General features: G+C 33.5%; 3 protein-coding genes and 1 long non-coding RNA gene across 5 annotated transcripts; all 4 read left to right on the top strand.

The window, feature by feature from the left end:
• The first annotated feature begins 1,918 nt into the window (after positions 1–1,918).
• LOC120140727 lies at positions 1,919–2,726 on the top strand. Its single transcript, XR_005517735.1, has 2 exons — positions 1,919–2,295; positions 2,384–2,726. It is a non-coding gene; the product is annotated as an uncharacterized LOC120140727 (long non-coding RNA).
• A 3,550-nt stretch (positions 2,727–6,276) lies between these two features.
• LOC120140646 (hsp70 nucleotide exchange factor fes1-like) lies at positions 6,277–9,402 on the top strand. Of its 2 annotated transcripts, XM_039155613.1 has the most exons (8): positions 6,277–6,650; positions 6,734–6,825; positions 7,077–7,227; positions 8,111–8,238; positions 8,313–8,471; positions 8,552–8,737; positions 8,854–9,045; positions 9,130–9,402. In XM_039155613.1, exons 1-8 carry the CDS (start codon positions 6,422–6,424, stop codon positions 9,148–9,150), a joined length of 1,158 nt encoding a protein of 385 aa, XP_039011544.1. In that variant the 5' UTR covers positions 6,277–6,421; the 3' UTR covers positions 9,151–9,402. The 2 variants fall into 2 exon arrangements, with proteins under 2 accessions (XP_039011544.1, XP_039011545.1); XM_039155614.1 differs by lacking the exon at positions 9,130–9,402 and having other exon boundaries at positions 8,552–8,714; positions 8,854–8,992.
• A 9,515-nt stretch (positions 9,403–18,917) lies between these two features.
• LOC120140566 (citrate synthase, glyoxysomal-like) lies at positions 18,918–23,292 on the top strand. The gene is made up of 13 exons (XM_039155532.1): positions 18,918–19,188; positions 19,286–19,466; positions 20,063–20,148; positions 20,372–20,476; positions 20,724–20,786; positions 20,984–21,093; positions 21,284–21,403; positions 21,489–21,564; positions 21,791–21,864; positions 21,986–22,106; positions 22,471–22,568; positions 22,687–22,810; positions 23,006–23,292. Exons 1-13 carry the CDS (start codon positions 18,955–18,957, stop codon positions 23,135–23,137), a joined length of 1,524 nt encoding a protein of 507 aa, XP_039011463.1. The 5' UTR covers positions 18,918–18,954; the 3' UTR covers positions 23,138–23,292.
• Positions 23,148–24,233, top strand: LOC120140567. Its single transcript, XM_039155533.1, has 3 exons — positions 23,148–23,240; positions 23,526–23,825; positions 24,166–24,233. Exons 1-3 carry the CDS (start codon positions 23,220–23,222, stop codon positions 24,175–24,177), a joined length of 333 nt encoding a protein of 110 aa, XP_039011464.1. The 5' UTR covers positions 23,148–23,219; the 3' UTR covers positions 24,178–24,233.
• Positions 24,234–26,022: the final 1,789 nt, after the last annotated feature.

Here is a 26,022-nt window from a genome sequence, read left to right as displayed (position 1 = left end):
TTCGGAATTTAGTACAGATAGAATTATAGGCTAAATGAGATGAGAGATATATCGAATAGTGAATGAGACAGACATATTATTTGAGATATATTTAATTAATTTTTAAATTAAATGAAGTTGTTTGAATTCTTAACAAATTAAAATAAGTTATTTAATATTCGATTCGATTAACTTACAAGCAATTATAAAATAATAATATATTTAATATATATATATATATATATATTAAAAATACAATATAATATTTTTATGTAGTTAACGTTTAAGTTCAAGCTTGAGTTTGAACTTCAATCAAGCAATATAAAAATATTTCGAGTTTAAGTTTTTCGAGTTTAAGTCAAGCTTCAATTTTTAATTTCGAGTCAAGTTTGAAAATTTTAAGCTCACAAGCTTTCAATTCGAATCGAGCTTCAATTTTTATTTCAAATTTGAGTCGAGTTTGATAATTTTAAGCTCATAAATTTTTGATTCGTGACATATATCACGTGTCTAAAGTGATAAAGTGAATTTTTTATTCCAAAGTGATGACATGACATTACCATGTGTTGAAATTGATGACATAGAATATATAATGTCATCGTTTTGGACACATAAAGACTTGTCACGTCATCTACAATTAGTAAACTAGTAGTTTTTATCTAACTAAAGATATTTTATCATAAAATAAAATATTGAGGGTCAAAGTACTAAATAAAAAATAATATCTTTTAAGAGGGTTTTATTCTCTCTTGAGATATTGTGTTCGAACAGTTGTGTCTGTAAATTGTTCATGTGTTATGATTGAGAAAGACTCAAAACAAGTACTATCCTTGTAATCACTTCAAGTTATTATTAAAATGAGTATTTTATCAAACATTATCGATGAATTTTAATATTATAGTTGAAAAAGAGTTGATTACTAAAAAACCAAAAATAAGAGAATACCAAACATACAATTCACCCTAGAAAATATTATAAAATTAAAAAATTGTGGTGGATAAACTTAAACTCTTCAAGGGCTAGAGCCCAAGTGGCATCCATTTTTGTATACGGATCAATTATTTTACTCAAGCCCGTTACACGATCCATAACTTTTACCGAATAGACGATATCTAGGGTTTGAAGGGAGCACTATAAAGATCATCTCAGCAGTGAAAGATTATCTTCTATCTTCGGATCATTCCCCAACGTTTCGCTGCTCAGGTCTGATCTGTTTCTCTCTTAATGTCGTTCAGATTTGAAGCACTGTCTCGGAGTTCTTACTTCGAAGCGCTTGGGCAATATGATTCGTCGCTCCGTTTCTTATTTGAACTATTTCTGTTTTCTTTGTTATTATCTGTACGTTTCTTTAGCATCCGCTCTCAATGATCGAACTTCAATCTAAAAGTTTTAGCCTTTGCCGAATGTTTTCATGTTGGGAACTTATTTTGTTATGAGAGAGCTATTCAATCTTTTAATCATTGAACTCACTTGATTTATATAATAATTATATTTATTTATTTTACATTATTGGTTCATCCAATATTTTCATTTTAAAAATGGAATACTGTATCAGAGATATTATCACAAAAGGATTTGTTGAGCACAAAATATTTTTATTACTCTCTTCATCTTATTAAATGTATTTATTTTAATTTTTAAATTTGTCTATTTCAAAATGTATTATTAGAAAAATTGACAAAACAATATCATTTATATATTTTTAAAAATTTTGTGCATATGAAAATAAATTTATTAATCACTTTACAAAAATATATTTGTCATTTTCTTTGATCTTATATATTCTAAGAGTATGTGCATAATTAATATAAAACATAAATTATAGGATAGAAAGAGTATAATTTATTATTTCTATTTTGTTGGCTTATGATCTAACTCATAATATAAATAATATTTCCCAAATTCGTCACCTCACTTTCAGATTTGTTTTAAAGTTATCCAACCCGTTTTAATATCCCAAAAACCAATCCTCCATTTCAGATTTGAAAACCGAACTCCCAAATTAAACCACCAAATCCTTAAACTTACCTGTCAGCCCTTTCACCAATCCACTATCGCCCGGTCATCGTGATCGTCGTCGCTCTCCGACCAATAACCCTTTGGTTTTGGATCGAGTAACTTCGTAGTTCATTGCGAATCGACGCCCGAACGTACAATGAGGAAAACCATTGGTCGCCGCTGTTTTCATCATTTTTTGGTCAATCCAATCGGCGTTGCAGCACACCACCACTCCCATCAGCTTCATCGGCGACTTGCGAACAAAACTCAGGTGATCGACGCCCACCATCGTCGTGCCGTTGTCGTCCATCATTAGAGGTAATTTTCGAACGTTTTTTCAGTTGATTCATCGTTGATTTGGTTGATTAATGGCTTGTAGTGGGTTTATTGTGTTGAGATGTTTCAGGGATAGTCAGGCAGCCTCCATCGAAGGTTTGGCCGCCACACTCGCCGTCAGCGCGGATGGGGCTTATCAGCCAGCCCATAAAGCCTCTAGAACTAGTTTGTTTAGATCTAACCGATATGAACCAACTCGAATTGAGTCAACCCATTGACCGTTGACTTTGACCTTAACCAATATTAACTTTGAGCAAAAAGTTATATTATTCGACGTCTTTAGTCTGAATTTGAAGTCTATTTTGTCAAATTCAAACCTGAAAACCTTCGAATGAACCTTTAAACTCGAATATGCATATGTATTTAAGTATTTTATTTAAGAATAATTAAATTAAAGTCAATGACTGATTTAAGATATTGTTTATAGAAGGTACCCGTGACTCTTTCGACTGTTCGATAACTCGACTCAGCTCCTCTTGATCCGTTCGACCCTGTGAGCCAGTGATTATTCATATGACCCATGAACCCTATAAATACTTAGATTAAAATATTATTTCAATAGTAATTATGTTTTATTATGATTTGGGTTCGAGCACTGCTATAAAGCGTGGCGAGATAGGTGCTCAGTAGACTCCTTGACTGATCCCATTTTACGAGGTGTGTTTCTTATGCACGATATGATTGTTCTTTCTATTATGAAATATGAATGAATTATTTGATTTTAAATTTTGATTCATGTTTTACTGATCATAAAACATTTTGCCTTATACATGTTTTATGATTACTAGTTTTACTGAAAAATGATTATGTCTACTTTACAATTTATTGTGATAATTTATGAACTTTTTAGTAAGGTACTTTGGGGATGTTACCCGGAGTTTCTGAGGTACAGTTCTGATCAAGATGATAAATCATTATGGACCTTATATGACCCTTGGGTGGGCTCCTAGGCTCAGTGGGCTTACTAGGTCTAGGGTAAGGTTGTATGGACCCTAAGGTACTATCTTAGGGTGACTCCTCTGTTTTTTGTATTGGGTAGTACCTTATGGCATGGGGTACTCTATTTAGGTGGGCTTCTACGCTTCAACTAGGGTAAGTCCTTGTGGCCCAAGGCGTTCCCTTAGGTTGGCTTTTATACCAATGAGTATAGGGTAAGTCCTTATGGATGCAGTTCAAGAGGACTGCATTTCGGTGTACGGGATGAAGGTAAATATGAATTTTAAAAATATAAACCTCACTGTTACTTTATGATACTTTACTGAATTATTTTTTGAATACTTTTCTATGACGTTTATTTGCACTATTGAATCTCATTGAGCTCCCTAGCTCACTCCTCAACCTTTTTCTCTTTCGGTTTGGATAAACACCCCTGACTTGGCACTTAGAGTAGCGACATAACACCTACAATATCTTTTTGTTGTAATGTTTCTATCTTTCAGACTGTCTTTATTTGGTGACATGTGCCTATATTTTGAATGACATGTTTTCTAACATTTATTAGTTTAATGATGTAGTACGAATTACTTTGATTATGGTTAATTACGAATTGGTATTTATCGTGATATTTTACGCTTATCTTACTGATTTGGGTAATACCATGATTTTAAAGTGTTAAAGAATGTTTTGGAAATTTCAATGTAATCCGCTAGATCTAGTCGTAACGTATATGCTGAGTCTAAAGAGTTACAGAAGATCTCGTGGCTTCTACAATGGAAGGTCAAGGCGTGAGACTGCTTTCATATAATAACAATAATTTCACACTTTACTTCAATTAAAAATTAAAAATTAAAAACTTGAAAATATTAATTCAAAAATATTTTTAGACTTAACTTATTTGAAATTCAAACTCGAACTTAAATTTTAAGTACATAAAAATCTTATATTTTATTTTAAAATATATATATAAATACCAATATCATTAATAATTTATTTAAATATTTAAAATTTTAATATATTATTTTTTTGAGTTATCGTGAATTTTTCGAGTGAGGTATGAAGTAGTTTGTTTTGTCTCGTAATGAATTTGAATCGAGTTTATTTTAATTTAGTGTTGATTGACTTTTGATCGAGTTAAGCAGTGACAAATAGAGTGTATTAAGAGACAATCGTCCTATAGAATTTATATATATATATAGTTAGAATTTATTTTCATCTTTAAAATCTTATAATTTATTTTTTAATATTAAATTATGCGATGGTTCGTCTTTAATAACACTGATATACTTGGACTCATTATGGCTTAGCAGGCTGACCCTGGCTAATTTATTGTTAATCCTCTTGTAAAAAATGAAATTTTGATCAATTGATTGTTGCAAATAGATTCTATGAACGTTTATGATAATGTCTTAACAATATGGGGTGTGCGCGATGAATTTGTTTCACATTGATCTCATATTAAGTATATGATAATTGCAAATTCTTCATTATTCTGCTAAAACTATACCGTAATATCCACAGTTGGCCACATGTCCTTCAACATGGTTTTCCCAACTGAGCATTAATGCCTCCAAACTCATCACCTCAATAAGACATTCCCACACCGTTTAATAAGATGAAACTTTGATTTTCTATGTTCTACGGAAGCTGCTATCAACCTGGCGTTGGGGGTAACCTACTGTCCTACCTCCCCTTATCTCATTACATATGGAAATAAAGTTTTGTTGTTGTTGTTATTTGATTCTTTCTATGTTGTTTTCATCTCTAGTTTTCATAACCCTAAATACGATGAAACTATATTCAATGTTATCTTTTAAAAATTTGAATCCTATTTGAATGTATTTCTTAAAATTTAATCTAACAAAATTAAATCAAATCGAAACTCGTACTCGATTTTTTTAGATAGTAATTATGAGCACAAATATATATATACACACACACAAAAGTGCCCAATCTGTCTTTTTTTTTATTTTATTTTAGTGTCTAACGTTTATTTCGTTCCAGTTTAGTGTCTAACGTTTCATTATGTTACTCAAAACGGGTCAAGATGTGACAGATAGTTAGTTTTCTTCGTTAAGTAACACGTGTCACAATCTGATAATTTTAAAAAATTTATATAAAAAATAAAATTATATATATTTAAAACAGAAAACACATAAATTTCGGAATAACCACAAAACTTTGAAAATTTTCATTTCAACCCTTAAACTCATGTAGATCATCGCCCTTTGTCGTCAACGACGCTCCACCCGACCTCACATCCCTCGACGACCAAAACCCCTATAAAATCGTGACTAATCAACAGTTAATTGACGACGAATCGATGTTTTATACTTCGCGAACCCTAGGATAAAAATCGTAATCCCAAGTGATTTTGACGGCCAATCAACGACAACTACGACTTATAACTAGAATAATGACAAGGATTACATCGGCAGTGGTGATTGTGGTCGAAAAGGGCGGTGGCGATAAGTTAGTGTTAGGACTTGGGGATTTTAGAGATTTTGAGGGTTTTTAATTTAAAAGAAATAAGAGATTTTTTTATAAATATAATAATATTAAAAACATAAATTTCAAAATTATGATATTGTGACACGTGACACTTAACGGAGAAAACTAACAGTCTGTCACGGCTTGACCCATTTTGAGTAACGGAATGAAACGTCATACTTCAAGGTAGAACGAAATAAACATTAGACACTAAACTAAAAAAATAAAAATAGATTAAACATTTTTTTGTATATTTAAGATATAGATATATATATATATATATATATATATATATATATCTTTTCTTTTTTCCCGATGAAATATGCACAAATAGTCTTAATAGTGTATTTATTTTTATGGCTGATATGGCAAATTTCTATTGGTCATGTAACATCATAACACCGACTTCACTTGCATATATATATATATATATATATATATATATATATATATATATATATATATATATATATATATATATATATATATATATATATATATATAAGCTGGAAATGTCAAGTCCCAGTATATGCAAACAGTCTACCGTTGTCTTCCAAATAAAGAATAATAGTAAAATCAAAAGAAACCTCTAGGCTTAAGCTCAGCCCTAGACGGAGGAGAGTTGTTTGCTAGTGAGAAGATCAGTTTATTCTGCAGTCACGAAATTAGGTCAAGGATAGATATGGCTCGGATTTCAGCTATTGTATCAACATTATTATTGTTGTTTGCGGTGACGGCAGTGGTGGCGACTTCGGTTGAGCACGAAAACCAGTCCTCTTCTGCAGGGCTGTTTTGGTCGACCGCCAAAGAGGGAGGGGATCTGGTTCATAAGTCTGGAGACGCCACCGCCACCGCCGATGACATTGACGGTGGATTTTCTTCCCTAGATGGGATGTTGCAGTGGGCCATAGGTTTGTTGAATTTCTTCCATATTCCTGACGTTTTAACTATCAAGAGGGATAAATCGTTATTCCTATTGTTTTCTATGAATCAGGACATTCTGATCCGGCCAAACTTAAGGAAAAGGCGCAAGATGTTAAACGTCTTTCTCCCTCGGAGCTTAGGCAGCGTCAGTTGGAAATAAAGGTTTTTGCTTTATTGCCAATCTATTTTATTATATTGCGATGCATAGTTTGAATGGAATCAACTGAGTCAAAAACGTCTTGAAAGGAAACTTAAACGATGTGTTAATGACACATATTTCAACGTGCAAGGAATGACAGTGTGCTACTTTCTATTAACATGATATAAATTGCAGTAGCTTGCAGCTTATACATTCATTTTGCTTCTTTGTGATATGCATAATGTTCCATGGCTCGATTCATTTTGTTGCACAGGAACTGATGGAAAAGTTAAAAATGCCATCAGATGCACAGTTGATGCAAATTGCATTAGATGACTTGAGTAATTCATCTTTGTCTTTGGAGGATCGCCACCGTGCTTTGCAAGAGCTTTTGATACTTGTTGAGCCAATCGATAATGCAAATGGTAAGCAATGTTTGCCCATAGCTGGTTTAATTGGCACCTTGAAGAATTGATATCTATCCATTTCTTTCCAAATTATTTCCACAATATTTGTTTAGCTTTGAACATCTGTATTATTGACATGAGTATCTATTTACATGCAAAATTTTAGAAATTTAAAGATGCTTTTATCTTTATATGAATGTTGTTGCCGAGTTTCATTTCTTCACTTTGTTGCTATTAACTGAACCTGAATGATAGTTATTCAAACTTTTGTAAGATTTAACCCCTTCTCCAAAAGGAGGACTATAATATTTACAATATTCTCACAAGTTGCAATGTGGCCTTCATGTGGCTAAGACCGGCAAATTACTGAGCTTTACTTAATTTTTCCATATTAGGTTTTATTTGTTTGGTCTTTTGTTGTGAAACTTTGATACGATATGGTACTATTAACAGTATTTAGAAAAAACGCAAATAATGATTGAGGCCACAAAAATGGCAAATTGATGATGGAAAAGAAAACTAGCAATCATAGTTGTAGAGCTATTTATTCTAGGGTTGCTGCAAGTTTTAGTCTGCAAAATGAGGGGTATGTTGCTTTGTGGAAGATGCTTCTGCCACTTTTGAAGTTATTCACAGTCAATTTCTTTGCTTGAATTTTTCAAAAATTTCCCCGACTAGTGGAGAATGAAAATATACCAGTTACGGGACTGAGATACGTACAAATTTATTTTAGATCTTAGGGATATGATTGTAACCTTTGCAGGTTTTTTGGCTTAGTTATAAATATTTATGCTGTTTTGCTTGCTAGAATCTTTTGTTTGATAGCTCTGATTTTTCGTCTAGGTTTCTTTTTTATGTCTTAAAGAGATTGGGCTCACATTGTTAAGGTTTTGCTTGTCAGATATGTGTAAACTTGGTGGGCTTGGTGTGATTACACGGGAGCTTGATCATTCCGACTCCGATGTAAGGAAACTTTCTGCATGGATACTTGGGAAAGCAAGTCAAAACAATCCATATGTTCAGAAGCAGGTAAGTCATATTACGCTTGACTTGTTAGCGAGGTATATAACATCAACAAACTTACAAAGTTTTACGTGTCGTAGGTCCTGGAAATTGGGGCGTTGGCAACACTAATGAAAATGGTGAATTCTAGTTCCGCCGATGAAGCCACTAAAGCATTTTATGCTGTTTCAGCCTTGATCCGAAATAATGTGGGTGGTCAGCAATTGTTCTTTATGGAGGCTGGAGACAAGATGCTTCAGGTGATCTAAGATTGAATTTAGCATTTTCCCCTTTTTAATGCACCCCTACAATTGCAATTGACAACAATTTTCCTCTGTAGGACATATTGAGCAATCCCAGCGTGGATATTAGGTTACGCAGGAAGGCTGTGTTTCTGGTTGGTGATCTGGCTGAGTGCCAGTTAGAAAATACAGATAAAGCTGAGATGCTGTTTTTCAGCAATAGTTTGCTCTTGAAGTCTGTGGTTGATCTAACTGCATCCGGTGACCTTGATCTCCAGGAGAAGGTAGTTTCTTTAGCCTCATTTTCATCTTTTCTGGCGTACATATATGAACAACTGTTGATGTGATGACGGGTATTCCTTTTCATTGATTTATGCTGCATCTACCCCCGAGTTTACAGGCGCTGGTTGCAATTAAGAATCTGCTGCAACTGAAAACAACGGAAGCAATGGTTTTCGAGGAGTTTTGCAGATTGGGGGAAGCGTTGGAGAGGATGAAGAAGCAACTGGAGGAAGATCATAGAGAATACGCTATAGATGTTGAAAGCCTCCGCAAGGAAGTGGAACTCGCTTTTCAGGCCAAGCTGGAAAATGTAAGAGATTAATTGGTACTCCATTGGATCTTTGATTTTAACCTGGTAAAAACTCAGCTAACGAGTTCTCATCATAATTAACAGGGAAGAGCGGTGCCAACATGACCGACCACGGAGCTAAAGCTTCGGCAAGCGATTCGATGGTAGTTTAACAAACAAGACAGAGTTCCCCAGGACAGGGAGAAAGATGAGCTGCTCAAATGGGTAAAATTATTCTTGGCAGTGGAAGTGGTAGGTTGGATTAAAATATAGAGCAGGTTCCAGGTGAAAATGTAACATATAAATTTATATTGATGACTGATTTGTTTCTTACGAGGGATTTCAATTATCCTTTGCAAAATGCCTTACAATTTGAAACAATCTGGACCATATTTCGGTTAGATACAACATTTCGTTTAGATACTAATAAACCTTTTTATGAGAGAATAAGAAATAGTTTATTTATGGAAAAGAAGGGATTGTTCATGTGTTGATTATGGAGATTAAAAATTAAATTTTCAATTAATTAATAATTAAAGTGTAAAATATATTTTTAATTAATTTAGGGTGAGTATAAGATAAATTATGTTTAAAGATTTTCAACCTCTGGCATTGAACACTTATTCCGTATACATGGTGCTCATATTCAGGATCTTAATGAATAAAATAATTTCTTAACTATTAAAATTGTTTGGTTCGTACATAATATAAAACATTTAAATATAATTTATGTCTTTCAATTTAATTGTTATCATACGGAATATTTAATATTGTGTCTAGTGGGTTGTGCGTGGAAGAAAACATGATAGTCAAAATGATAGCTTTCAAGTTAACTGCACGAAGCACGTAACTTCGGCAATTAAGCGATTTGTTGTTATTTTTTAAAATTTCGAGTTTCAGCATCACATGTCAAGAGTCTATGCGTTCATTGTTAAAAAATTTCTGCAACAAAACTGGTTTTTTGCGGCGTTCTTTTTACTTATAGCGGCGCTTTTAAGCGATGCTAAAAATACCTGCGGCGTTATGAAAAACACCGCAAAAAGCACCGCTAAAAATAGCACCGCTAAAGTTCGCGGCATAGATGATGCCATATAGCGGCGTTTGTTCAACAAACGCATCAATAGGTGTTGATGTTTAGCGGCATTTTTCCCACAAACGTCGTAGTAGGTGTTGATGTTTAGCGGCGTTTTTCCCACAAACGCCGCAGTAGATGTTGATATTTAGCGGCGTTTTTATCGCAAACGCCGCAATAGGTGCGGTATATAGCGGCGTTTTTAGGATACAAACGCCGCTAAATATGTGGTATATTGCGGCATTTTTTGTTACAAACGCCGCTAAATAATACATAATTTAACAGTTCTAAAAATTATGCTTAATACCCCAAATCTGTTTTTACAACCTGCTCCATTATCCAACAAACAAAACAACAATAACATCAAACTCTATATCCATAACAAGCAACATCAAATCCAATATAATAAATAAAAGTTTTTATTAACGTAATATAAGTTCAGTTAAACACGGTTCAGTAACATTAACATAATGCTCACAACATAAATGAGGCTACGATGGTGGATTATGAGGTTACGTTTTCTGTATCATCATCATCATATCATTGAGTCGTTTTTCAAATTCTTCACATCTCTGCTGATATGTTGTTTCTCTCTGTGCTGCCGCTGCCTCTCTCTGTGCTGCCATTGCTTCTCTCTCTGTTTCCGCTGCTGCTCTGGTTGCTTCCGCTGCTGCTCTCTCTGCTTCCCTTGCTTCATTTTCCGCTTTCAAGTTAGCCATTTGTTGATCCATCTTAGCCAACTTTTCTTTTAAACGACCAACTTCTAATTAGGAAGATTGAGACTGTGATGACATGTACTGTGATGACATGTACTGTGATGAACTGGATCCAAAATATTTGGTGGGAGTAACGAATGATCCTTGACAGCGCACCCGACCATATCTTTCAGGACCCAAAACGTCATTAATAGCTTGGTTTTCAATGTCATCATCGTTAACAATACCTTGACTCGAAGCAGTAGCATGATACTCCGCCCTTTTCTCCCTCAATTTTTCCTATAATTAATTAAAATAAAAAATGTCATGGTACAAATATAAATAAAGTCAGGTAAATTTAAAGCATCTATCCAATAAACATACCATAATTTCTGTAGTGTCAGCAGTCATAGGAGTGACATCCTTCTTCGTATGTGTCATGTCGAAGAGTTAGATTCGACCAACTTTAGAACCGGATGTATTTTCCTACAATGTACCATAATGTAATTACTATGAGTTAGTATGTACATGGAATACAAAAAACTATTTCAAAATTCTATAATACCTCCTCATGAGCTATACAAGCAAAGCTCTTCGATCCAACCGTGTGCATAAACTTTTGTTGTTGCCTGCTAGCAACACAAACATGCTCTCGGTCCAACAATGTCAAACAACCACTTTTAATGATGATTTAAATTTCTTTACAACTATTTTTGAAAAATACATCATACCTTTCCATTTTCTATACCCGAACAAATCCAAAAACAACTAGATGCTCGTACACAACTTCACGAATGTGCCAATTAATGTTCACACAATTCTTATAAGGACAAAGAATCATATTCTCTTGGCTTGCATTCACAAAAGCTAAATTTAGAAAGTTCTCGACTCCATTTCGATATTCGACGCTTACCCTTGAGAAATCCATCAAACTCTTATCCATTTCGTATTTATAGAGTTTAAATTTCACATGTTAATTGCTAATATTATAGAGGCAGATAAAACCTTAACATAATCATTACATTTAATTTCACAAATTATATAATTAATACATTCGTATGGATAAGGGACCTATATAAGGGGCACAATAAACATCAAAACTATGAAACATGTCCTTACAACATTATTAATCTACACTTAAACATGACACTTGAACTATGTTTAGGGCAGATTTGATTTTATATTCATGAATGAACCTTTTATTTTTTTGTCTTGTTAAATAAAAGAGGCTTCTGTTTTAGACAGTATTTGGCTAACTATTTTTATCTGTATATGGCAATCCCTATTATATCAATGTAATTTGGCAGATTAACTGTAAGGTGCAATGGACAAGAAAACATATCTGCAGGTGGTTGACAGGTGACGACCAGAAGAGTACGACTGCGGCGAGATGCTTATCTGATGGTGGTGTCTTTCTGCATTAAATTTTCCTAATATTTAAACTTAGGTTCATGATAACATTGAAGAAATTTGTTTGAGATGATAAATTATTGTTCAATAAGTGTTTTCAGTATCAAATATGATGCTCAAACTTGAGTATTTAAACTAAAATATGATTTGAATCTAAAATAATAATGATAATATCTAAATCACTTAAAATCCAAACTGAAAATTTCAGTATCAAATATGATTAATTCAAATATGATTAATCTGATACAGGTAATATTAAACCAAAAGCTCACTTACATGGGCCAACAATGTTCTGATCAAACTCCAATCCCATATTTGAATATTCAATACCAGTATATAAGTGTATCTATATAGGCCTTACCAAATACCCTTTCTCTTTGGGCTTTGAACATTGTTCAGCCCTAAACAAGTCAAACACTTTGACCTTAAACATGCTAATATATGTTTTTATTTGTGCTATAAATCCATGTTTTAGAAGTTAATAATATATGGCAAGGTTAAGGTTAATTAAAATAACAAAAAGGAGTGCAATGAACTCTGGGTGGGGTCATCGCTAGAGTCCCAAAAGACATGCAAACTGAATCCATCCTTGCTTTAAATCCCAAATACAATAATGTGAAAATAATAATCATTCTCTAATTAATTAATTAATTAACTTCAATTATATAGTTTTATCTAAACACGTGATCAGTATCAACCTCGACCTTCGGTATACAACATAAATAAATTTGTTTATTTTTGTTGTGAATAATAGGTAGACAAAGCTTTCCAAATCTAGTTGTTTCGATTAGATAACTCGATGATTCTTATAATGTGATTTTAGGCAGTTGCCGCTGCCCAAATTCAGGTTACATATCACCATTTAATAGATTAATTAATCTCATCACCATTGTTATACTTTTGCTGCTTAAATGTTATCTAACTTCTCGCGGACATGTTTGAGAAAACATACCTGCAGGTGGTTGACAGGTTACGACCGGAAGAGTACGACTGCGGCGAGATGCTTCTTTGATGGTGGTGTTTTTCTACACTAAGTTAAGATACACTTAACCAAAAAGTGAGAGGTTAATCAGATAGATTATCTATGTTGTGTAAACAACTGACCAAGATAAAAAGAAAATGCAATATTAATTGCTAATATTAATATTAATTTCACAATTGACAGCATATCAGGACAAAGTAAAACTCACCACCAATATATCAAATATTACGATAACAATTGGTCCCAAAATTCATTTCCTAAAGCAAATTAAAATTAGTAAATCACTAAATGTATATTTTGTCATCTCGTAATTTTATTTCAATCACTAATTAGTCTCTAAATCCATCCAACTCTTATAAATGAACATGCATAACTTAGAACTGATCTAAGTCTCAAGAGCTAATTTACTGGAAGTGATCAATTGACATTCACGTGTTGGTGATGAGTCAAAGAATGTAAAAGAGACTATCAATTTTTATAAATATAATTGAATAACACCAATTCACTAACGAGAACATAGAAATCTATGCACAAGTAATCACACTTGCTAGATGTTAAAATAAAACCAACATAATAACTATTTCATGAATACGAGGAGACTTTATGCAAATACTAAGGCAAAAACATGGGTACACACAAATGACAGAGATACGACACATATAACAAAAGTTTAATTTACAGTTTTTTAAGCTTAAGGCTGGATCAACAGATATTGGAGGTAAGATGATAACAATGACCAATGATTGAATAAGGGAAGGTTTGGTAGTCTGTCGTTCCCATTTTCAGAAAAAAAATGTCACCATTTCCCCTTAACATGTGCCTGCTTATTACCAAAATTGAAAACATGGGTACACACAAATGCAATTACTTCAAGCCAAATGAAATACACATGCAACCATAACTCTACGCAAATGCCTTTTAAATGAATCACACTATTTAGCTAATTGCAGTCGTTACAATGGTTGGGATGTTTTTGTAACACAATCCAACAGCCTCACCAACTGTTGACTACTCAAGTAACTGAAACCTATAGTAAAGAGGAAATGTTAGGTCCACAGATATATCAAGTCTCAAACAGTTGCAAAGCAAGAAAATCAGGTAATATGCGAATAAATTTTATGGATGCCTTGAACATCAATTGGTCCTAAATAAATATGAAAACGTATCACGCCAGTGCAAAAAGGTAAAAGGTGTTTACAGGAAGAAGAATACTTACATTTAAGGGAAAGATGAGAAGTAACAAATGTAAGACAGTAGAAAAAGTAAAGAAAATATTTGGTTGCAGTTATTAATTGAAAATATACTTGAATTTCCTACAAATTGATCAAATAGGTTTACCCTAATAACATTGGGTACGAAGGCGGTTTACGAACGGAAGAATATGACGACGACGAGATGCTACGATGATGGTGGTTGCTGGGCTACGGTGGCTGTGCGGGTCTAGGGTTTGGAGATTTGGGTGAAATGATTTTGAATGATGATGGTCGAGCAGAAGCAGCGTTTTGGGTAAGGCAGAAGCAGTAATAACAATAATCTCTAAAACACAGCGCTTTGCACGAATTAAAGATGGCCTGCGGCGTTTATCTTAAAAACGCCACTAAAGTAAGTGAAATTCGTGGCGTTTGTGCTAAAAACGCCACGAAAGTATGACCTTCTGTGGCGTTTGTATAAAAATGCTACTAAAGTTCAGTATTTATCGGCGTTTATATTAAAACGCCACTACAGTAAGTGTATTTCGCGACGTTTGTGCGTAAAACGCCACTAAAGTAATTGTTATCTGCGGCGTTTGTGCTTAAAATGTCGCTAGAGTATGTAAAATTCGCGGCGTTTTTACATAAAACGCCACTAAAGTACGATATTTTACGGCGTTTGTATAAAAAAAATGTTGCAAATAACCTTTTTTATATAATATTAATTGATGTTAAATATTTCATTTATGCTCAACATAAATAGAACCTAAACACAACCATACATTAAAGTTATAAATTACGCAAACAAATACTTAACAACAAAATCCATAATAATTTATAAACATTAAAGTTATGCATAAACAGTATTCACATATTGTTCACTACAATTTAGTCTTCATTACTCATACGTGGGGAAATGACGTAAAAAAACACTTTTCCTTGTTTGACGATGCATCATTAAGTTTTTCCTTCGTGCAAACTCTATATGGAGAAACTCTTCATCCATTTCACCAAATAAATCCCCTACCTCCGGTTCACCAAGAAGACTTTTTGCGCGCTTCAGTGCTTCACTTGAAACAGATAACGACCTTTCACCTACAGTATGTAACTTAATTGGAGGTGGCTTGGGAACTGAATCAAACATTAACAAAGATGAATAAGATATAAACGTTTACTTGGAGTAAAAGTAGAGGCAACGTCGTCTTCATTGAGGATAGAAATTGCTTTTGCAATTGAAGATTCTTTCAATGCCACAGAGTTCCCAAATTTGGTTCTAAACATCGGGTATTTATCCACTCCACTATCATCGTTCTCAATAAGCTTCGAACATCCTACATACGTACGATCTATGAAATTTGAGCGTACAGAATAGAAATTATAGCGGCTGAAAGATTCATAGATTATTACCTTCACATAGGAGATCGACCATAGAAGGGTATGGAGCAGTAGGAGTTCCTTTCGGGTCATCATCGAGTTTCGACGGTAAGACCAGACCGATAGCCTCCCAACGATAATTTGATCCATCGTCAGAGCAAATACACCACGTAGACATTCCGACAATAATTTCTCTTACTCAAGGCAACACCTGTTCTTTGGACCACAACCAATTGTTCACGTTTTCAAAATCTATTATTTCCCTTTTCGGAACCAAATCTATTATGTTTCTATTCGAAAGCCCAAGCAGTAAACCAGTAAAACATTATGTATAGATATTGTTTTCCTATTCAAAAGCTATTTTTTCCCTCAAATACGTTACCTTTCTAGGTTTTCCCATTTTCAAAATACCCACAAACACAAAAATGAAAAATATTAGTAGTGAGAAGAGGGATCAAACCGTGCAATTGTGTTGTAGTTCGCCGGTGAAAGGGTCGATTTGGTCGCCGGACACACAAAAGACCACATCACTGGAATCGTGTGAGGGTCGTTGTTGTTCTAGAGAAGAAGCTTTGAGGGAAGAATAGTTAAAATGATTTTAGGGATCATATAGGAGTAAAGGGTGAAGCATATATATCACAGCGTTTATACAAAAAACACCAATATTAATGTCACATTCTGTGGCGTTTGTCTAAAAACGCTGTAAAAAACTACATATTGTGGCGTTTTTAGTCTAAACGCCACTAAATTGCAAATCTGTTACAGCGTTTTAGATAAAACGCCATGAAATTTCATATCTATTGCGGCGTTTTTACAAGAAACGCTACTATTGATGTCACCTTCTGTGGCGTTTGTCTAAAAACGCCGTAAAAAAACTACATATTACGACGTTTTTAGTCTAAACGCCGCTAAATTACAGTTCTATTACGGCATTTGAGTTAAAACGCCACGAAATTTCATATCTATTGCGGCGTTTTTACAAGAAATGCCACTATTGATGTCACCTTCTGTGGCGTTTGTCTTAAAACGACACAAAAGTATTCTTTATTGCGGCGTTGTTATAAAAACACCACTATAAACAACCCTATTACGGCGTTTTTCGTAAAAACACCGCTATATTACTACTATATTGCGGAATTTGTACAAGAAACGCCGCAAAACTATCAATTACTGGCGTTTGGATTGTACACGCCTCTATATCTTTAAATTTTATGGCGTTTTATTTCCAAACGCCGCTACAGAACAAATTTTTTGTAGTGAATTCTAAACATATACTATCTCATATTCACCTTAGATTTATAAAAGAATAAAATAAAATAACTTAGCTATGTCGTTTGTTAACTTATTCATTTACGGAGAAAATATATGATACTTCTTTTCAATGATAGTTCATGATAATCAAGATACATTATAAAATTACGATAAATATGTACGTTAATGAATGATTTTAAAATAACCACACAACCTCTAAATTATTATTTTTTATTATAACTCTATATTCTCTCAATCCAACTCATATCATTAATCTTTATAAACACTATAAAATTTTAATTAAATTATTGAACAAAAATTAATATTTCTCGAAAAACCATCAACCAACGCCCGTAGCATCATTAACAACACCACACTTCCACTTGCGGTTAATCTATTTTCAAATTTATCTCTCTCTCCCTCAAAATTAGATATTAATATAAATCTTTAGACTATATAGAATATTATTTAAATGTAGAAAAAAAAGTACAAAGAGACTTTTTGATCAATAAAAAACAACAACATTATCTATAATAAACTATAAATACATTTATTAAAATCTAACCTTTTTCTTTATAGTGACATCTACTATGTTAAATAAAAGTGTTTTGTAATATTAAACAACTACTAATTATTTAATAATCCACAATTCCCGGAATCTTGAGACATGTCATCATCATCATCATCATCATCATCATCACAAAGGGTATAAAAGCATTGAGAATTTTAAGGATGATTGATTATTCAATTTACTCTCCTAATCCCCTCACGCTACCGTCGAAGGTGACATAATGACACGTGGCGAAACCACAGGGCGAGTGATGGTGTACCTTACCTACTAAGTTTTTAATTGACAGATAAGATAAAATGCGTCTACGGTGTGGGATTCACATTCCTATAACACAAACAGACAGCGGCCGATAATGGGCCTGGGCCTGGCCACACGTAAACCATTAATAAAATAAAATAAAATATTATTAATTATTCTAAATATTTCAAATTAGTTTAATGCCCATTAACATCACTTTCGCTCACAATAATTGTTAAAAGAATGATATTAATGAGACTGATATGAGCATGAGAGACATGTCAAATTTGTATGTATTGCTGAAAATAAATATTGAACCCACTTGTATTGGGATTAATGTATAGATAAATATTATAAGTTAATTTCTAATAGTTGTGTTTTAAATCATTAAACCTCAAAGCACAGTCATTCTTAACATGAAGAAAATTGTATTTTGACACAATTAAACGCTGTCTTTAATCGAACAATTATAAAAATTATATTTAAACATAATAAGAATCGTATAATGAAATATTAGTGGTTAAGATATAACTTGTTCTTCTTAGTATGAGAGAAATATTTATGGGATCCTCAATGATTGTGACTAACAAATGCACGATCATGTTCAAATGAATTTTTGGATATCAATGTTACTTATTACATAATTTTACTTTTTATCTAGTTTAATCCTTACAAAGTTTTACTTGTATTATGAAATTAATCTCTATTTATCTTTAATTTTTATAATTTTATTTAATATTATTCTATAATATATTGATATTATCAAATAAAATAATAACTTGCATTATCCTTTATTAAAGGAAAAATAAAGAAAAAAACATAAAAATACAAGTCAAGAAAATGAAACTTAAATCTATTAAGAAAATAACTCAACACCCAATTATCAGACCGAACCTTAAATTGATTAGTATATATAAAAAAAAAATAGTATTTAAAATACTCTCAGATTAAAATTTATTGAAATTAATATATTTTTAAAGTAATAGTAATTTAAACATATATTAAATGTAAATTTAAATATTAATTTTGATACGTATATAATCCGTCGGACTATACTGCGTCAAAGAGAGACTTTAAGCCTATAAATAAAACTACTTTTGCAATATCTCAGCATCTCTGAAATCGAAACACAAGTTCTATACTTATCCATGGAAGATTCCAAAGTCAAGGCACGTTTGGCTGTGCTTACTGGTCACTTGGCAGCTCTTGATTGCTCCTCCACCAACCTGAATTCCTCCCTCCTCGACCCATGCTGCGTGTCGGCTCAGGCCGCCCCTTGCTCCGTCGGCGGTTCTTTAACCGTCGTCGACGAGCGAACCGGGAAGAAGTACCAGGTCCCTGTCTCCTCTGAAGGCACCGTCAAAGCTACCGATTTTAAAAAGGTTTTCTTTCTTAATCAATTTGTCTATGTTTTGTTTTGATTTGATTTATGTATAAAAAAAATCTGGTTTTGAATTTTAAGTATGAATTTAATTGCAGATAATGACAGGGAAAGATGACAAGGGGCTGAAAATTTACGATCCGGGTTACTTGAATACTGCTCCCGTTCGGTCGTCGGTTTCTTATATAGATGGAGAAGAAGGAATTCTTAGATACAGAGGGTACCCAATTGAAGAATTGGCTGAGAGTTCCTCATTCTTGGAAGTGGCTTACCTCTTGAGTATGCTTTTAAAATTACAACGCATCATTTCTTTATCCGATTTGTGATTGTTTGTTGGAATTGATTAATTATTTGTGAAACATACCTCAGGCTTACAAAATCAATTGAAATCCCTAATGGGTTAAATATTGTATGTAAATCATGTGACATGGCGTGCCTTGAAATTCAGTTGAGGTTTATGGGGAGAGTAAAGGGAGAAAAAAGAAGAAAGTTAAATGAATGGTAGATAGGGTATTAAGAAGGATCTTATGGTGTTTCTAAAGGGTCTTTGGATTACCTGTTAAAGTGTAAATAACTATTTGTTACTTCTATGCTGAAAGTTATCCTATTATGTTGATATGTATCTATGGCAAGATCCTCCCTATTTGTTATTAATTCTCTGACTGACTATTTGAGGATTAATCGTAGTTTCTGACCTCTCTAATCACTAATTGGCCTGACGTGACTTTAACTTAAAAAAAAAACAATTTACAACACTGTTTTTATTAAATTATACAGGATCAGTGAAGGTTTATATCACTTTGCTTTTGATTTCAATCATGCATTTACTTATACATTTTATTATGTGTTTAAATTACTTGCTATCACTTTTTCAGTGTATGGCAATTTGCCTTCTGAAGGTCAGTTAGCAGACTGGGAATTTGCTGTTACCCAACATTCGGCTGTGCCACAGGGGATTCTGGTATGCTTTTGTTTCTTCTAGAAAATAAACCATGTTAGTCCTTGTGATATTGCAATGTACATGATGTTTATGGTAAATATGATCATTTGCTTTTCTGAGTTTTTAAATTATTTGGTTTAAGGGTCAAATTCTAATTCTTTTTAAGCAATACTAATAATTGTGTTGGTTACTTGTAGTTGAACGGAAGTTATTCAACCTTTATCATGTTTTCTCTGTTTTGTAGGACATTATACAATCAATGCCTCATGATGCTCATCCGATGGGTGTACTTGTCAGTGCAATGAGTGCCCTTTCTGTTTTTCACCCTGATGCCAATCCTGCTCTTAGAGTAAGTTGATGGTTTAAGTTTGAAGTGATGCTTTATGAAGATTTATTTGAGTTGACATCGAATTGTTCTAGCATTTTGTTCAATCATGGTATTGTGTTCCATCTTTTGGGTTGAGCAAGACTGCAATGTTGCATCTTTAAGTCATGAACTTCTGTTGTTTTGCTGTGCTCTCAAATAATAACGTAAAACCTTTTCCGAAATTATTTTATTCTCAGAGTTTATGTGTTTAGATCTGCTATTAATGCAGGGCCAAGATCTTTATAAGTCGAAACAAGTGAGAGACAAGCAAATAGCTCGCATTCTTGGAAAGGTTTGTGCACTTAATTCCTTTTTCCCTCTGAACTCTGAAGCTTTTGTACTCTAAAGGAGTTGCTTCTATTCACGAGGACATATCTTTAACTGTGGTGCATGAACTTGTTACTTTATCTTGTCCTTTGAATCTGGATTTGCCACTGTTTTTTTCTTGTTCTGTTGAGAGATCAGTGCAAAACTTCATTCTGTTTTCAGGCACCAACCATTGCTGCAGCGGCTTATTTAAGGATGGCAGGAAGGCCTCCAGTTCTTCCTTCCAACACCCTTTCTTATTCAGAGAACTTTCTATATATGCTAGATTCAATGTACGTTATTTGGCACCTTTAATTCTGTCATTAATGCCTATGTTTGCAATTACTTTGGAAAAAAGTAACAGTTATATCTTCTGGCTTCTGTCAGTATTCCCAATGCTATTTTAACTTGTCATTGTCATCTAGGAGGCAAGAACTAGGCCTACCATTTCATAGCTCATGTATCCATTTTAATAACTTGCAGGGGCAACCGTTCTTACAAGCCCAACCCTCGGTTAGCTCGAGTGCTGGACATTCTTTTCATACTACATGCAGAACATGAAATGAACTGTTCCACAGCTGCTGCCCGGCATCTTGCATCAGGGTATGTCTATTAAAGTTATTGTCCTACTGTGCCATAACAACAAAAAATCTATGTATTAACTCTCAGTGTGTATCTGCATCTGTAGTGGAGTTGATGTGTACACTGCTCTAGCTGGAGCTGCTGGAGCACTATATGGTCCTCTTCATGGTGGAGCAAACGAGGTATGTAGTGCTAACTATTTTTCCGTTTCATAATAACTCAATGCTCATTGGTAATTTTCTGGGATTAAAGTTCTAAATGGATGGTGTTACAATATGATTGTTCAGACTATATAATTGCACTTGACATGTAGCATTATCCGTTTGTTTGTTTTCTCTTTTCATCATAAGCTGTTTGTGTGAGCAGTACCTGGGCATTTTTTCTTCTTCTTTCTCTTGGTTGTTATAGGCTGTTCTGAAGATGCTTAGTGAGATTGGATCGGTAGAGAACATCCCGGAATTCATTGAAGGTGTCAAGAACAGGTGACAGTTGTGTATAAATTTTGCTGTTAGTTCAAGTGGCATTAAACTGAAGGTTGCACATGCAGTGATATATTTCTTTCAAATGTTTTATTTATTTGTTCATCTATATTCATTTCTTTAGGAAGCGGAAAATGTCTGGTTTTGGGCACCGTGTATACAAAAACTATGATCCAAGGGCAAAGGTGATAAAGAAATTGGCAGAGGAAGTTTTTTCTATTGTCGGGCGGGATCCTCTTATTGAGGTGATTATTGATGACCCTCCAAATTATTTTCTTTTACATAAAGCAATTAACTTTTTCTCATACCTAATCTCTTTGTTGTTTAAATACTCCATGTTAAATTGGAACTTGTCCATTTTCTGATTAGGGTATAATAGCACATTGACTGGAAATTCAGTCATGTTGGCTTTATATTAGGTGGCAAATTCTGTGTATAGTATTATGTTTTTCAAATATGATTTTATTTTGTAGGTTGAAATAAAATTCATTTTTACTTTATAATTTTAAGCGACATTTCTGAACTTGTGTGTGGTTTCTTTGTTTACTGTAAATGTTTCAATATACCTGTCTCTTTTTTTTCACCGTTAATTTTATTTTCCTTTTGCAGGTAGCTATTAGTTTGGAGAAAGCCGCATTATCCGACGAGTATTTTATTAAGAGGAAGCTTTATCCAAACGTTGATTTCTACTCTGGGTTAATATACCGGTAACATAAGATTAATTGCTCTGCTCACTTTGAAAAACTAGACAAATATATAAGATACATTTTAGATTTTTCCTTCTCCAAGTGCTAGACTAGTGACAATTGAGGTTTTATTCAACAGGGCAATGGGATTTCCACCGGAGTTCTTCACCGTGTTATTTGCAATCCCTCGAATGGCTGGATACTTGGCACACTGGCGCGAGTCTCTAGATGATCCCGATACAAAGATAATAAGGCCTCAACAGGTCAGTCAATATTTCAGGGCTCAAAAGCTATATTATTTTAGTCGCCTGGTGATCAACATGAGAACGAAATAAAATATTGACATTTTCATTCCTAGCTTCTATATAGGCATGTTGTTTTCTTATAGTGTAGTGTAATTCTGTGTTTTTGGTTGCGAAAATCGCTATCAACTCTGACTTTAAAGTTAAAATTTTCAGGTTTATACTGGTGTTTGGCTACGGCATTATATGCCGCTAAAGGAGCGGATGGGGTCGACCGAAGCAGACAAGCTTAGTCAAGTATCCATATCAAATGCCTCAAGACGACGGCTCGCTGGATCTGGGGTTTAGGCCTCGAGGTGTTATTGTTGCGCAGCGAGCGAAATAAACGGCCTTAGTATCTCCATAAAAATAAAGTTCACTATCCTTGTCGATGGCTTTCTGTACGGGAATTGTATGTTTTTTTAGCAGAATCTAATGCAAGGAACCCGTTATTATTGATTCGATATTTAGACGTTGAATATTTATGTATAGCGTATATGGTTATAGAAACATGTTTAAACTGAAATTACTTAATATCATAATATTATAAATATTTATAATTAAATTTAAATAGAAATTTAAACAATTCGACTTAAATTCTATAAATTTGATTTAATTAACTTGAATTTTTTTTATTCGATTCGATCGAATATGAGAAAAGTCGGTACCTAACCTTGGCCCTTACGTTTTGTGGCAGCATGGCAAGATCATCGGGGGTTTAGTGAATTATTGCACATGGAGAAATTTGCAGGGGTTGGTTCAAAAATGGAATATGGAGGTGTTCGGACATATTCAGAAAAGGACAAGGATGAACAGATGGAAGACGGTTAAGGTGGGTCTCAAGAAAGCTTATAACCGATTAGACTGGGAATTTATTGATGAGATGCTTCAAGAAATTGGCCTTCTGAATTCACTTCGAAGGGTGCTTATGTACCACGTTTGTTTGGTTTCGATGCAATTGTTTATAGAATGCGAGTCTTTCAAGAGATCAAACAAGGTAAACCCCTTCTTTTTCTTTTGTTTTTGTCCTTAATTGAAGCCATTAACCTAGAGGTTGTTAAAGATGGGACGAGCATCTCACACCTTTTCTTCGGTGGATCATATGTGTTAATGTATAATATTATGAATTTGAGGTTGTTAATTTATCTTCTTTTTTAGGTATGGGTTAAGAGTAACAAATTAAATGAGAGAGTGGCCTCTTATTTATGTCTCTTTTGTATTGTACTTTATATATTTTAGAATTTGTAATTATTTTAGGATCCTTTCATAGGTCGCATCAAACAAACAAGAAGTTGGGGTTTGAGGTATAACGTATCATGTTTATTTTTTTTATGCAGTCCAACAAGTGATGATGATTTACGGTGATAATGCGAAGGTTGTAGATTTGAGATTTACACAAGTTGAGGTATAGTTATGTTCTGAATTTCTCTTCGACAGCTCAAATAATAACTTGTATTAAAAGATTCTCAAATTTCACGTTATTTAGATATTGATTTTTTTAAGTGTTCAAATATAAAATTTAAGCATCAATTTATTGAGTTACAGAAGACAATGGTCATGCATGTGTGCAAATGTCTAACTTAATACTTGAATAAATATGTGTTGATGATATATTTATGTGGTTTCTTTTAACAAAATTTATACTCTTTTTTTCCTTCATATTTTTAAGACATTGTTTTTTACTTTTTTATATTTTGACGCGATACCGTTAGGTAAGTAAAGATTCAACTTATCAAAATTGAAAATATTTTTTTTGCTCTTCTGATTTTTAAGGTTTCACCATGATTAATTCGGGTTGACTCAGGTCAAACGCCTAACATTAATGGGGGAGTCTCCCAGTAGATATTTTCTACTTATATAAGGATTTAAACTCGAAACTTGCTTAAGTAATATCAAACTGCTTACCAATGAACCAACACCGTTTCTAAAATTAAAATTAGTTTCGACTGTAGGATTGACATGCGATGTATTTGTCTATATGTCAAAAAAATAATAATCTATTAAATATACTTTAAATGATGTTATTTTTAAGTAATAATTTTTTATAAGTGATATTTTAGTTAAAAAAACTAAAATAATTTAGGAGAATGAAACAACCCTAACGTGGATCAGAAGAGGAAGAGTGGGACCAAGGACCCAGCCAATTAACAAAGTGACAAAAGGCCAAGCAATCAAGCAGTATCGTAAGGGACCCACTGGTTTAAAACCAACTTCCTCCATCACTTTCAAGTTTCAACACAGAGATCAAAAATCAAAATAAATTACAGAATACATGAAAAATCCATCGCTCAGCATAATTTATACTTCCAAGTTTAACGCCGGCCGGAAAATCTCCGTCCCGTTTACCGGTGATGATGCTCTCTCTCTTTTGTTTTCTGTCTTTCTCTGATGGATTCCAGTTTCTTCATTAGATCTCTGTTTCATTTTTTAAAATAATTATTTTATAATTTGAATTGGGCTATTATTTGAGCTTGATTAATGACGTTTCACCTGGGTGAAGTAGTTGATTTTTATTCCGATATAGGTGATTTGTTATTGGAAAATTCTCGGATCTGGTTTCCATTTCATTATTCAATTCAAATTCATGGCAAGAGGATTTTCTCTAAGCGTCCCATGGCACCAAGCGTGCATCTCATTGTCAATTTATGAATCTTAGATACTCGCTTCTATGTTCTAGTGTCCTTCTTGAATTGTAGATACTTCTTATTGAGCAGGAATGTCGCAATCAGGCAGTTTTCTGGTTCTCGTATTCTGGACTGGCTTTGTTTCCTTATCATGGTTGTATTCCTGGTTCTGCGTGTGATGCTGATCTCTGAGTGGGATTATTACTTGATACGGTGAAATGCGCATAGACTAGATACTAGAAACTTGTTCCACATTTCCTTCTTTTTAAAATTTTGAGTTTTATGGGGTTTGGATTGGAACTAGTTTGGTGTAATTAGATTTGAAACTCTGCTACCAAATTCGAAGTAATACTTTGAATACGTATGGGCAATCATTCACACAAAACAAATATCATCTAGTTACTCTTACAACGTGGCGGATGCAACTTGTTGCCCACCCTGAAATTAGAATTTCCTTCGGTTAATTATTCATTTTATTGATTTTGCCCACCCTAAAATTATATTCGTGGCCGCCCCTAATAGAAATTTTGTATTATTAATATATGTGTCCACCTTGAAAAATATTTTTAG

The sequence above is a fragment of the Hibiscus syriacus genome, unplaced genomic scaffold, assembly GCF_006381635.1.
Source record: "Hibiscus syriacus cultivar Baekdansim isolate YM2019G1 unplaced genomic scaffold, ASM638163v2 tig00110788_pilon, whole genome shotgun sequence".
Classification (NCBI taxonomy): Eukaryota; Viridiplantae; Streptophyta; class Magnoliopsida; order Malvales; family Malvaceae; genus Hibiscus; species Hibiscus syriacus.
This window is presented reverse-complemented; position numbering and strand designations above follow the sequence as displayed.

What these genes read in the sequence shown, in the direction of transcription:
- LOC120140646 (XM_039155613.1), top strand. Translation starts at nt 6,422, where the DNA reads ATGGCTCGGATTTCAGCTATTGTATCAACATTATTATTGTTGTTTGCG. An exon ending in AGCGTCAGTTGGAAATAAAG is followed by an intron (nt 6,826 to 7,076) that starts GTTTTTGCTTTA and finishes TTTGTTGCACAG; the next exon opens with GAACTGATGGAAAAGTTAAA. An exon ending in GCCAATCGATAATGCAAATG is followed by an intron (nt 7,228 to 8,110) that starts GTAAGCAATGTT and finishes TTTGCTTGTCAG; the next exon opens with ATATGTGTAAACTTGGTGGG.
- LOC120140567 (XM_039155533.1), top strand. Translation starts at nt 23,220, where the DNA reads ATGGCTTTCTGTACGGGAATT. An exon ending in TGGCTTTCTGTACGGGAATT is followed by an intron (nt 23,241 to 23,525) that starts GTATGTTTTTTT and finishes GTTTTGTGGCAG; the next exon opens with CATGGCAAGATCATCGGGGG.
- LOC120140566 (XM_039155532.1), top strand. Translation starts at nt 18,955, where the DNA reads ATGGAAGATTCCAAAGTCAAGGCACGTTTGGCTGTGCTTACTGGTCAC. An exon ending in CTGTGCCACAGGGGATTCTG is followed by an intron (nt 20,149 to 20,371) that starts GTATGCTTTTGT and finishes TCTGTTTTGTAG; the next exon opens with GACATTATACAATCAATGCC. An exon ending in GGCGGGATCCTCTTATTGAG is followed by an intron (nt 22,107 to 22,470) that starts GTGATTATTGAT and finishes TTCCTTTTGCAG; the next exon opens with GTAGCTATTAGTTTGGAGAA.